Here is a 14,550-nt window from a genome sequence, read left to right as displayed (position 1 = left end):
AACAAGTGGGACTCAATTCTGTCTGCAGCTTTATACAGCCACTGGACGATTCTGCATAATGACATTCGGTTTCCAAAGCAGCCCTTTTCATCTTTCCTGATCATAAACTGGTAGGACAATGGACCCGTCTGCCACGATGACATAGTTTCAGTAAGTGTGAACGCCTGTCAGCATATGAACTTGACAAACTTCAGAAGGGAACTTTCAAAGACGCTGATAGTGTGAGTATATGTGGTTTGGGGGAGGAGGGCGGGGGGTTAAGGTGATGTGGCTCATATTAATATGACATTCGTCAGTTCGCACTGAGCAGGACATGTTTACCTCTGCAGTCGGGATTAACAGCTGGAAGATCAAGAGCGAGGTTCCATGAAACAGATCGCTGTCATTTTTCAACGTCAGAATTAGCAAACTGACTTCAGAGACAGCTTCTGTCTTAAGTTTAAAGCTGCATTAGGCAAACCTGGCCACTCAGAAGCAGAAGAGAACAAATACCATAGAAATAAACATAGCTTTGATATACTAACACATAGAAAAACAATTGCCTCCTGATACATAACCCCCTCTTGTTCTGTGATACTTGCAACGGTTACCTTCAATGTATCCTCCTGCAAAGAATGCACCTGGCTTCGACTGTCTTTTTCAGATAATGAACATCCTTAGCCAGTAATTATTCTTTTACATCAGAGTGACACCATTTTCTGCAATACAGCAGTAGGTGTTCCTGTCTTTGCTTGAAATGACTGCCGCTAAGTTCATGTGTTTACATTTCAGGGATTAAAAAATATACTTTTGGAGCAAAACAATGGAGCAGAAAGTATCTGAGAGATGCTAAGACACAAAAAAAATGGCCAGTCGATGCTCACTGGGAGCGGCAAAGCATTGCTTGAATTTTGGGTTTCATAATTGTATGTGACAAACAATGACATAATAACTGTTCATGTGTCATGACCAGGACTCCATCTTGCCTTGCCTGGGTCCAGACCTTTGAATCCACCCACTCCACTGAGTAAAAGTGGACTGAGTGAAACAAGTTGACAACTCAACTATATAAGACAAGGCTCCATCTTGTAAAATGATCACTATGGTCAGCTGAAATGTTTTTGGATCTCCATTACTTACATAGTCAGGAATTAGTCAAAAAAGATTACTACTAGATTGAATGTTTAGTGAAAGCGGTTTACATTTGTACCTCATGTCAGAGGAACCTTTCCATTACAGCAATGCAGAGAAGGTAAAAATGCAGACAATTTAAACTATTAGACGATACCACTTGCGGATTCCAATTGGTAATTTGCTCATCCCGTGCCTGCATAACAATCTAATCATGGTTGCTTAAGGCACAGTAGAAATATCCAATCCTGCAATAATTACCACTCGATGATTAAAAGTGTTAGAGAGAATTACACAAGTTATTTTGGGGTCTAACATCCACAAAGCAGAGATGTGTTGGGTACTTACAGTTGGGGTTCACCACATGTGGCGGTGACCTGTGGTTATCCCTCACAGTATCAACTTCTGACCCATCACTCAACCGGCTTTGCCCATTCAACAAGAGCAGAGTCTCTCGCACTTTCTGTGAGGGCAGTTTAACTGATGTCTGTCACTGCTTTGAGTGAGCAGTTGCTTTGGAAAGGGAAAAAGAGCCAAAAGTAATGTGCTGCCCCTCTCTCCCATGTGTGTGGTTTGCAGATCCATCAGCAGCACTGCAAGAGCCCAGATGACTGAAGGAAACCAACCATGTGAACTACCGAGCAGCAAGAGGACCCTGTAGAGCTCCAACGGGTTAGATGGTGATTGCACCCCACCTTCCACCTTTAATAAACTTATATCTGTTGCCTTGGAAAAAGATCCATAAAAATGGTGGCACTAACGTGACACTTAGCCAAGATACATATACATGTACATATGCTACATTGTAGATAACGCTTTACAGTTAGATCTGTCATGTTGGAGATGTTGACTGCCTTGACGTCTGTCCACCATGTGAACTGCCGATTAGTTAAGAGTTTAAAGTTAACCATCACAGTGGGAAATACAGTTTTACTCGCGAGGAGAGCAGGAAACCACGCTGCACCACGAAGAGCTAAAGAACAAAGGTTTACTTACATTATAATGCGTTCAGGCTCTGTTCTTTAAAAAAAAAGAGTATTTGGCGAAGGTAAACGTATAACGTTATGTGATCACATAGTGTTGGTGATTTTCTCACAACATTATAAATAGATATTGGAAAGGAAATTATGACCTGTTTACACAAAAAATACATCATTAAAGCTACAAATGACAAGATTTGTTTCAATCCATAAAAAACTATTTTATTTCAATTCCTCATTGAATTGTCTATTTTTATAAAGAAAAAAACGGCGGCAAAGAAAAAAATGCAGGCTGAAGCTTTGTGGACCAGCTGCTATAATCAAACAACAAAGGGATATGTATCATAAATTAGCATCGGCATCAAAAATCTTGATCTGTGACTGATCTGCGATGATTACGATCCATTGCATCACTAGCTTGCAGTAGGACATTGCTTCTATAACAGACAGAGGCTGTCAGTAGCTACAGTGAAGCAGAGACATGACAGCACATGTAAACATTGATGTGCACACAAATACACACACAAGCATTTACACACGATCACCTGCTATGGCTCTAATGGTTAGCAGACCTGAGAAGTGAGATGTGGTCATATATAGTGGAATGTCAGAGAGGCTGACAGTGCCCAGAGACATGTAGTTATCTGGCGGAGGGGGGATCAAGTTCTTAACCTCTCCTTCGACCTACTGGTAAAAACAACAAGCAGCCCCTGATCTCTGTGGCATGCCGCCTCAAGACCCGACGTCTCTGCGTGTATATGTGTGTGGGTTTGTGATGGGTCAAGAAAAAGGGAGTGTGCCTTTACAAGCAAGCATTTAAGTATACTGTAGGCGCTTCAGTGTAGTGAAGGTGCATGCTTGACTTAAGGCGCTTTGTCTCCAGTAAGTCTGTCAAAAATCCAACCATTCCTACACACGTTAAACTCAGTTTTCAACTGAACCGGAGCCTCTAAGCCTCCAGCGCTGTGTAAGCCAGAGGTCAAACACCAGTCTATGTAGGCACACACAGTTCTTACTAAACATTAGTGATAAACGATGACACCTCCAACACCAGAGAAATAACCAAGCTACAGTTTGATGTAATGTTTATATCTTCTGCTGGATTTTCTTTTTTTTCTATTTTATTTTTCCATTACCAACCATGCAACTCTCACTCACCAACAACAAAAACAAGCTGCCGTTTTGCACAGCAGCACAATCCTTTACTGTAAGAGGATTTTAATGGCCTTTCCAGATTGGGCCCTAATTAGCTGTTAATCATCTAGGGCTCATAACCAGAGTGGAGACAGCAGGCATGTGTGTGTTTGTAAGCGTGTGTGCATTCGCGTGTGTTTGCGTGTTCTCTCATGCTGCGTATCCGTGTGTTGCGAGGCCATTAGCAGCAGACAAGCTAAAGAGAGCCAAACAGCCCATTAACTCCTTCAGTCTCCCTCTCTCTTCTCCGCCATGCTCATCTCTCTCCCAACAGTACCACAGTTGCCAGCTGACACCCTCTAATGCCAGCTATCTGTCATGACCGGAGACCTGTCCACCCACACATCCCTCCCTCTACCTCGTCCACAGCCCATTTTATCCTTTTATTCTTCCTGTCCACCCTCTTGTACTCTGTCTCTGAGATTCTGTCTGCAAATGTTTTCAAGTACTGTACGAGTGGGCCTTTTAAAGACAAATGTAATCGCATACTGGCAACGTACAGTTAACGGATTGACCTAATTTGTATGACAAATTAACATCACATTGAAAAATATTAATGTAATTAGCAAGTGGAGCCAACATCTTGCAGGAATGGATCAATGTTACGAGACTGAATAATTTTCCCATCTAATACTACCGAAGGATAATTGATCAACAATTGTACAAACTAACTATCTTGATGTTGTTATGACGCAGATATTAACAGTCCCTTTATGAAACCTCAGAAAGCTCCTTTTTTTTTTGACAGAGCGTGTTACATTTCTGTGCACCTACACCTGCCTCCTGGGCTTGGCTCCACGCTGGATCAATATCTCAATTTGCACACAGTAGAGAAAGAAAACTGCAGACTGAAAATGTATCAGCCTGAGAGCAGTAACCAGCAGGTAGCTGTGCATGAGCGTAGACCATTTGGATAAGTCGAAATTGCCTCTGCAGTGCTAAATTGGGCACAAAGGAAAGGACCAGAGGAAATTGAGGGAGCAGAAGTAGATGAGACTGCAGCACTTAAACTGGCGATGAAAAGACGCTTTGTGCTTGCAGGAGCACAAAGCACATTAACACACACAGACATTCAAGTTGGTTATTCCAGTGTTACTGTTCAGACTCATTTTCAGTGAGTCTAATAATAATATCTAAATTACAACTATTCTAAAAAGGTGAGTATGTTCTACTTCTGTATATTAAACAATATTGAATCAGGTGAGCAGTATTTAAAATGTAAAGTCACTGCGACGATACATGGTCAAAAATGGTAAAACATCACTACACAAAAACTTAATTATTTGACCAATTTATATATATAAATTTAGTCCATTAAATTCTTAAATTGTAAATGAAGCCAAACATAATTTATGTCTGACTGACGCACAGATATTACAATTACAATGCAGCATATCTTAATATATTATAAGGTGTGAATTAAGGCATATTTTTAAAAAAATACATTATTTAAACAGTAGACGACAAAAAATGGCAAGCATTTCTCTTCTTTAGTACAAATTAAGTTCAAAGAAGACTGGAAAACAACATGCTCCCTCCTCAACCAGCTTCCCCACCCCGATGCAGCCACCTTGGCCGAGACCATGCTGACAGCCGAAGAGGGAGAAGTGTGTGATTAATGATAGGGGCCTGGTCCTATCAGCAGGCTGGTTAACAGACCCAACCACATGACTACACAGGTCACAGAGCACACACAGCCTCATCAGCACTCATTACTACTGTGGGCACACATCACACAGGAAGCCGTTTTCACCCCAAACATTTTCCTTACAGGGATTGTGTTCCGTGAACAAACTCACAATTCAACAGACCGAGGATTTATTAAAGCAAAATACAGACATAGTTATTTGCATTATAACCTATAATGTGGTTTTGTAGATTCTTATTTTCCTCAGGAATTTGACCTTGTCTGTGCAGAAAACACATTTGACAAGGACAGCAAGTCCTTTGAGTATCAGTAAAACTCATAATAAGAAAAGATGAAAATCTAAAAGTACCAATGATAAACTATTCCAGCAACAAACAGATATAATAAATCTATCTTGGGCTTTTTTACCTTCTAGAGCACAACAAGGTAATCTGATCCCGAGTTTTAAAGCCGTGTGTGTGTGTGTGTGTGTGTGTGTGTGTGTGTGTGTGTGTGTGTGTGTGTGTGTGTGTGCGCGTAAGACGAGAGAACATCCACAATGAAAATATGACAGCAAGTCGACAACATCCGAGATGCATGTCCACTGGATGTTTCTGCTCTGGGCTGGAGGGGCGGGAAGGGGAGATCAGAAACGGGATACCTCATCATCTCTGCACACAAACAGAGTTGCAATCACACACACACACACAAACGTGCACCAGATGTGTGTGGACAGAGCGAGTGCAGAAAGAGAGATGGCGAGGTGGATAGGGATAGGAGGTGAGGTGATGTTGGATCACTTTGCCAACATGGCAATATGAGAGCTGGGGCATGTCGGAGGAGCGGGAGGCTCAGGTAACGGGAGGAACTGTGAGACGATCAGGAAACAACACTGTCTCTTTGAATTAGCATTTGCAGCTCAAACGGGAGAGGCAGAAACCTCTGGCAAGACTTCAGCTGGTCTGGGTTTTGTGACATATCTGTATCGAGACAAATCTGTGTGTCTGTTTAGAATATGTAATAATGACATACAGATTCTAGAAATGAAAAAAAATGACCATCTTGACTAGAACACGTCTTATTGACGCAGATAGATTGTGCATGAATGTGGAGCTTCTGTCCACGTTTCTTACCAGGCGATTGATGCGGACAAACTCCTCTGGGCTCTTAGCCCACGGTGGCAGCTCCACATTGGAGACTGCGGTGCTGTCCTCCATCACTCCCAGGTTGTAACTGTTGGCGTTGACGAACATCTCCGGGAGGTAGTAGAACTCTGGGATCAGCTCCTGCACGGACAAAGCACGGAGATACATTTAAACGTCCACACTGGCTTATTACAACACGGCAAGTGATGATATCAACAGTGTTACACTTTAAAGACTTCCCAAAAACAGACACAGGCTTAGTTATGGGTAAAATTGTAATGGTGACTGAAGGATGCTTCTGAAACTACAGGAGGGCCAGAAAAATCACCTTGGCAGCTCTCAGATTTAGAAATCTGTGATTTGAAAATGTCTAAGAGTATTAAAGAGAGCTGAAGAAGTAAGTCGTAGGATAAGAATAAGTGATAGTAAAGCCGAGGGTTAATCCCTGTATGAATTAAGTTTAGAAATGATTTAAGGATTGCTTTGTGTGTGACTCTTACAATAGTTCAACAGCGGAGTTTACAAATGGTACAATATATTCATGGAAATTACATTTGTGCTTTGGCCTAATATAGAAGATGTCAAACATGTCTAAAAGTGCACTTGGTTGTGTTTTTTCATTACTCATTGCGCGTTTGCTTTGTCTGTATCTAAGCAGCAGAGAAAGCACCCACCTTCCCCTCCCCTTCTTCCCACAACAGAAAAGTCAGCCAAATTCTTTCCGAACTATGATGATCTTATTTGGCTGTCCCAAACAACACAAAGTATTTTCATACTGAAGAAAAATACAGTTATGACATGAGATGTAACCCCAGATGTTTAGCTATTCGTCGTATTTAACAAAGCAGAACTTGCCCAATGAGTGTAAACATTAAGATTGAGTTTGAGCTCAAAAACATGGAGATAAAGCCATACAGCCCCCCAGGCTTTAACGCTAAAGTTGTCATTGTGAGTATGTCTCACTAATTAGGAAATACAAGGATGGCTGCTTCGTATAGTATGAAATGAGTTTAGTGTGAAATTAATAATATATAGTGTTTTCCTATCGTCTCAATATGTACTTTATAACAAAAGGCATGACATCATTCTTCATTTCATAGGGGAATATTCAAACATTGCAAAAGCAAAATAGTAGTAATTTTCCGTAATAAAACACATATCTTGTCGTAGTTCATGATAGGATTAGAAATATTGACACCATTTGTATTGGGGATTCGTTGGAATCCCTGCTGTGAACACAACTTGTGTGACTACAAGTGTGACTGGTGCTCTCGAGAAGGAGAGAAAGATGCCAACATGCTGACAATCTGACGTCAGAGATGAACCGTACAACTCCAAACTCAAGCTGTCATGCTCTCGTCTGCTAGGCCAGCAGCAATGACGACAGCATTGCAGTAGACAAATGCTAAAACTTGAGCCTCAGTAGCAGGTTTAAGCTTTTTTTTTTTTAAAACAGATTTTCAAGAGCCGGTTCTCATGCAACATGATCTCTACAAACATACTCAAACAACATGCTCCTTTTTTAGAATTAGCTGCACAATACATCCACCTCATCAATGGGGTGAAAACATTCAATCAAATGAGCAAGCAAACACACAGGTTTAAAACAACACAGCACTTCCTCACTTCTGAAATCTCTTCACTCCACAAAACCTGACCTAAAACTAAAGGTCACCCTCTTAACGAGGCCTCCAGCTCACCCAGGTTCACTGGCTGCAGCCTGCTGTAAATTTGAGGTAGAGGTGGCAGGACACACACACACACGCACACACACACACGCACACACACACACGCACACACAAAACCTTGAGGGCTTCGCTCCCCAACACTCAAGCCTGCCTTGCATGGACCATTATGTGCAGTGGCCCCTTTGCTCCGGCCTGGTCAGAGGCCAGCCCCTCTGATCCCCAATCCTGTCCTGTCATGGGTCACTGGAAGGGGCTGGCCTCTGGGCTGCTCTGCTACACTTCCACTGTTGCTACCTCTAACCCGTCAGCTCTTCTCTCTCCCCCCTCCGATGCCTTCAGGCTGAAGCTAGGGGTCAGGGGATTGGGGACTGGAGGTCATGCTAGCGTCGCCCAGGCTAGAGACACATTGAATCTGGGTGTTGTAACCTATTATCACTCCTTCTTTACCAGTGGGGTATGAAAACACTGAGGCTTTTTGCCCTCTGGCAGGGACAGAGGGTTGCTATCAATGGCTCAAATGCTAAAGCTAAATGGTGTACTTAGCATACTAAATTGATACGTCTTGTCCCTAATTCCTCTTTTGCCTCAACATGAATGTGTGCGTCCGAGTGGATGAAGTCGACGGACTCTCATTCAAAATATGCTAAAAATTTAAACAGAACATGGAAACAAAGTGATGTGGTCCAGATTTCCCCTTTATTTTGATCCGAGGTTGAGCTCTCACAGTTTGATCCACATTGACAGGTCTAGACTGAGAGAGCAAACGAGACCTCTTGTTGGGCTTTCGCAATCAAGCATTGGCCAGCTACGTCGTAACACAATCCATATGTTTTATCAGTGGGATGCGAGGGGGGTGGTAAAGGCAATCAAGCGTCAAAACCCCCAACACCACCGCTGTTCCCCCATCCAGTGACCCAGTGCCAGGAGACCAAGCAAAACCCAGCTTTGACACAGAATGTCTGACTGTAGTCGTAAATGTTTTAGGAGTGCAGTTAAAGTGTGCACCGGGGGTATGAAGGCCTTCAGTATGAGAATGACCTGAGCTGTTGCAGGGGCAGATCCAACAGCTCAGTAGAGTTTGGGGGCCCAGTGGGTAGGGATTCAAGTCCAGGTTATAGCTGGCTGAATCTGAGACAGACGGCTGGGACAGATGAGGATTAGTCTTACGCTTTGATCAGAAGACCAGGAAGCTTTCATTGCATAGGGACAATGATTGGTAGTGACTGGACATTACTCTTTTGAAACATTTTCTTTTCTTTGTCTGTAAAGATGCTGGATGGGGATTTATTCTCATGGAGTGCTCGGGCTTTTATCTCTTCTAACTTCTAACAAATACACCAGGAAAGTATTTTCACATCATGTGTGTGCATGCATCAGTGTGTGCAGTACCTTCACATCAGATGTGTCTCTCTGGCAGTTCCTCCAGGCGCGGGACACTGAGGAGAAGGTGCGGTCAGCGTGGTCAAACTTCCCTCCTTGGAAGTTCAGAAAAAACGTGGTGAAGGGTTCCTGTGGATGAGAACAAAAACGCTTTAAATCTGAGTTTCGGGTTCTGCTGCTGTAAATCTGTAGATGGCAACATATAACCCCTTGTGCAAATACATGCAATAAAATTCTGTGTTCTCCCTCTAACAAACTGGAATCTCAAAATGAACAAGCGTAATAATCCCAATGAGCCACTAAAGCCAATACAATCTTGCTACTGATGCATTTCTAATCATGTATAATCTTGTTAGGACGGAATCAATAGCTGTCTCTCTGACGCAATAGCCCCCAAGTGACATGGACGCAATATGCTTGGCCACGGCCTCAAACTAATACTATAGATAGCTAATTAAGTTCAGTCTGAAATGACGTACACCTCATTTGTTTAAAACGTGTAAAAGGTTATCGCCATTGTATTATGGTTAAAAACACACAGAATAGGACTGTGGGCACAGTAAAATCTCACAAACACACACATAATCCCCCCCCCCCGCCAAAAAAAAAAAAATTTCACAATTATTGCCCAAGTAATTTTTCGTTGCTCTGATGAGTGTTATAAGTGAGGGTTTCTGGTGAAGTGGCTTTGGAGTAAGCCTGCTAATGATGTGCAGGGATCAATGTGGTAACTCTACTGGGAGTCACAGAGACAGTGAGCTACTGGGACAATAACAGGAGAAAACTGCACATTGGAGGAACTTAGTAACCTCCCTCTCCCTTGAGTGCAGTATGGAAAGATGGATGACATCCATTCAACAAAAGGCATAGAAAGAGAGCACTCAGGTGCGCAATGTATGTACACTGCATATAGCCTCAAAAATAAATCAAATGCATAATATCTTATATTCCTCAAATATCTAAATATTTTGCTTGAGGGGAACATTTTTTTCATGGCAGACATTTAATTGCAGTGTTTTTGTTGTTTTATTGTTATATGGCAACAACATACAGTATAATAAATAATATGCAACAATAAATGAGGGACAATATGCATGTGTTAGAATATTTAGCATACCTATAATCTCAATTTTATAGAAATCCATTCGTTTCTATGAAATAGGTGCCTAATTAAAAATGAATTAGTGATGATATTAAACTCCAAAGGAAAACAATTCATATAAATCTTAAAATCCATAATACATAGTTTGACACAATTTGAATATGCTGTGCATAACTATACTTTTGAAACTCAATGGAAGTGGGGCATTTTATAGCCAGCGTATCAGCTTCGTTATCTCTATGTTAGTGTTCTTGGATGCACATTATTATTTTATGATTGAATTTGTCACACTAAGTACTGTATATACAAATATATAAAACAAGCTATATACACATCAATGCCTTGCAAAAACTACAACTAAAAAAACAATAACTAGATCATGTGTGTGTAGGTCTTCTTACATTCTATCAAAGTGAAAGTATATATGTGCAAGAAATGTGGTTTGGAAAGAACAAACAACATTCTGAGGATATGTCAAACCTCTACAGCGTATGCATGTTCTTTATGAATTACAGCTATAGATACTTTCCTGAGAGCATTATCCATAAAATTATTCAACCATTCTTTTATCAACACAGGCTCAGCGGAGAACCACAAGTTTATTATTTTTTTTATTAGCAGTTAAACTTGCAAATATGATTTTCCTCAGGGCTGCATATCAATATTTTTATGAACACTATAATAAAAGTAGTGACCAAGACTACTGCAAAAAATATTTAAAATCCACAGTCATTTTAAGATTATGCATCTTTTACCTATACATTGCACTTACAATACGCAGTAGCCACATCATGGTGAAGCTGGAGGTGGAGTAGTGGGTACCATAGTGGAACTTGGGCACCTGATCGTCCTCCCAGGACTCATAGCGGTCTGAAAAGAATGCTGCCCTCTTGGGGTTCAGAGCTCCAATGGGCTATGGAGAAATTGAAACATAAAACATATTTTCAGGTATGTTAAAAAGTGAAACATGTCCTGCAACTTCTTTTTAACTGTTGCTGGACATAAAAGCAGAGACAATAAATGACAAACACATGGCAGATAGCGACGCTAAAGCGGAAAAGGATTACTGAATTTTACTGTGGACCCATTCACGAACCACTCTTTGAAGCATAACAGTTGCGAGGCAAATGAAGCTGGTAACCTTTGTGCAATTTCAAATGAATATTAGATGATGTTTCCCTTCAGACGGAGATCAATCCTTTCCCACAGAGTGCTTTTTAGAGGCTGTGAAACAGAGCCCCCGCAGCTGTAGTCTGTCAGAGAAAACTAATGCGCTCCAATGAAAGAGTGCCTACTAGGAATATCAATAGCGAGGCTGTGGGTTGCTTTAATTTCTACATGTATTAATCTGTAACTAATACACTGGTCACCAGCCCTCTTTGTAGTCTCAAAAAATGGTTAAGTTGCATTAATTTTCCATCGCTCTACAAAACCAATAACGCTGTGCTGCTCAGCTATTATTTAAATACTCATTTATAGAAATCACTTTCAGGCTGGTTCAATTTTTATTAGTCTTCTGTTGGCTGTGCCTCATTCCCTCAAGCCCCCCTTCATCTCTCCACACACACACACACACACACACACACACACACACACACGATCAATGGTAATGGAATGATGGCCTTTTGAGGATGAGAGCCTAGTAGGGTGTGGATCAATTGGATCTCTTTCATATCATAGGGTGCCTGTCAGAGCAAGACGTATCCAGGGCCAGGCATCGATATTGATCTTTGCTATGGCTACTGTTGTGTGCTGGCGTAATGGGGCATGCTTGTGTTCATGTATTTATGTGTAGTGGTGGAGTGATGCACACAGGATTTGTGCAGAATTGGTTGGGCTTCTCAGTTTGGTGTGTGCATATATGTAGTCATTATGTTCAGCGTGGTGTGTGCATAGTTACACAGTGAAAGGCCTCGTGTCACCACACTGCGTAGCTTGTGTTGACAGTGATACACTGTGGGCTTCCTCAGGGCCACTGGGGGGTGGGTGAGTACACACAGTGAATTATACATCAGGCCCATTGGTCTGATTTATAGCCCTAATAACAGTCAGCTCATTAAAAAAAGAAAAGGGAGAGGAGGCATATAAAATAAAAAAAAAAGACTGAAAGTGCCACAGTGACAGAGCGAGAGAGAGAATTGTGTGTGAGAGTGCGTGTGGGGGCTGTTGGTTTGCGCGGGCCCGACATTGTTTACTGCTGTAAATTACTGTGGGCCGAGCGCTCTCAGCTTACAGTAGCTACAGCAGAGCGGCGGTGGCAGCCGTACATCAGAGCCGAGCGCCCGGCGGTGTGCTGATGGAACGCCTGCTGCCGCCCCACCACAGATTGGCCTAATATGTCGTGGCAAAAGAGTAGCGGTCTGATGAGGACTCAGATAAATTAACCAATCTCATAGTTTTAATTAGACTGGAGAGAAAGCTACAGAACGAATATGCGCTGGGGCTTTTAAGGGGAAAACAGAGAATTAATCTTGGATTAGTCCTAATCACTTCTTCGTCAACAGAGGAGATGGTGTTGCAGAGATTTGAAGGAAATAATCCTAAAAAAAAAAAAAGGCTGGAAAACGAAAAACAAATTGACACGTTTTGTACACCATTTTCAAATCAGATTTCTGTTTAAAACATATCAAACAGTAAAACGCGTATTCCATGTAGAGAGAAGAGAAGCGCCCTTAACTAATTCAAGTGTGCATCAGAAACTGAACCTGTGTCTTGGAAACATTAAACTGATAATTGAGATTACACATAATGCTTCCTGTACCTACCTAAAATGTCTTCCAGGTTGAATGAGTTCAGTCACTACACTTTGTAAGCTTTGAAATTATCCTCAGGTCGAGAACCCAAATAAAATGTGCATGTCTAGTCAGAGAGAAAACACTGCCTACGGAACAATAAGGATCTTCCTGAGAACTATTATAACATCATTATCCAGCGCTACTTTGCTTTTAAAACAATAATGGGTCACCGGTGATGAAGTATAATGGCTTACCGGCGATTTGAGCATCACTTGGGCTTTGAGTCATAAATCAAAAGAGCCTTTTGAAAGGAGTGTTTATGTATAATGTCCTATTTAAACAGTGAAAATGGTGTGGAGGGCCTGGGGGATAAACATATGGGGTGCGTATGGTGAAATCAATACACCATTAGCTGATGTGGCTGTGAGTAGTAGGTTATAGCACAAAAGGTACAGGCTACGCTCAATAAATCCTCACTATTTCTGTGGCTATGTAAATGTAGACTACTGAATTGTCGGTGAGGAGGTAAACAATTAATTTGATTTGTTGTGCTCCATCAAAAGGAGAACAACAATAATGGCCAAGCTTTCGCCTTCAGTGCAGTTGTATGATCCCATTGACCAATTACAAACATCCTGCAGCTATCTATATGTAGGACACGTGTATTGTTGTGGGGAAATGTGTGCATAACTGGGGTGTACGAACCGGTAGGGGAGAGTTACAACACTTGCAGTCGGTTCTAGTGTGTGCTTATCGTGACTACAATGTTATCTCGGGGGTCGACGTTTGATGTCAGGTTGAGGTTAGAGTTTATGATAAGAAAGTCCCTGGGGTCAGAATGGCTCTGGCAACAGGGAACATAAATTCTGTGTGGCCTCTGTGGTGCTGGGGATGATGACAGTGTGTGACACACACACAAACACACACACGCGCATTCATGGCAATTTGGCTTCTCAATGTCACTGGAGGCTTCTCAGATGACCTGTTTCTATATGAGACAACCAACCAACATGACATACAGCAAAGGGGGGATAAGAGAGATGTGGATGTGGAGAAAGAGAAACAGAGAGAGAGGTAAAAAGAGGAAGGAATAAGGAGGATACAAAGCAAGGTGGTCAATGGTGCACACAGACATACAGCACTGATGGTCAGAAAATATTAGGATGCAAAGAAAAGAAACACAAAGCACAGAGGATTGCAGATGCAGCATTGGGTGGGGGTTGATTTGGAGGGCTGTGCAGTGCTGCTTGCCCTTTTCCAGACACTGCAGTCTGACACGGTCCAGTGGTCATACACTGATATCACACGTGTGTCGACAACATGAATAAAACAGATGTAATAAAGATTGGCCCCGCTCCCTCCCCTCCTTTTTCTCTCTGCTGATATTCTGCTCTCTGAGGGGAGAAGAAACGCAAGGGCGGCAAATTATATTGTCCTTCTTCTCCTTCACACTCTCCTCGTTCCTCTTTTGCTCTCAGATTGTCTCTTTGTTTCTCCTCCTTTCACCCAATCTCCCCTTCAGTCACTTAGTCCCCGGGGCTGCGAGGATTGACTGTGCACAGCGGCTGAGCTGTCCAAGCTCCAAGGCA

At 42.0% G+C, this 14,550-nt stretch overlaps 1 protein-coding gene across 4 annotated transcripts in view; it reads right to left on the bottom strand.

Annotated features, from left to right (window-relative positions):
- The window catches only part of lrba (LPS-responsive vesicle trafficking, beach and anchor containing), a 176,186-nt gene that overhangs the window by 31,538 nt on the left and 130,098 nt on the right, over nucleotides 1-14,550 (bottom strand). For all 4 annotated transcript variants that reach the window (XM_068588540.1, XM_068588539.1, XM_068588537.1 and 1 more), the window contains 3 exons: nucleotides 10,999-11,139; nucleotides 9,134-9,253; nucleotides 6,045-6,197 (listed from right to left, as the gene is read on the bottom strand). In XM_068588540.1, coding sequence (XP_068444641.1) covers nucleotides 6,045-6,197; nucleotides 9,134-9,253; nucleotides 10,999-11,139 — 414 coding nt within the window. The remainder of the gene's footprint in view (nucleotides 1-6,044; nucleotides 6,198-9,133; nucleotides 9,254-10,998; nucleotides 11,140-14,550) is intronic.

This window comes from Clinocottus analis, unplaced genomic scaffold, assembly GCF_023055335.1.
Source record: "Clinocottus analis isolate CAN_PGR_092001 unplaced genomic scaffold, fCliAna1.0.p SCAF_22, whole genome shotgun sequence".
In the NCBI taxonomy this organism is placed as follows: Eukaryota; Metazoa; Chordata; class Actinopteri; order Perciformes; family Cottidae; genus Clinocottus; species Clinocottus analis.
This window is presented reverse-complemented; position numbering and strand designations above follow the sequence as displayed.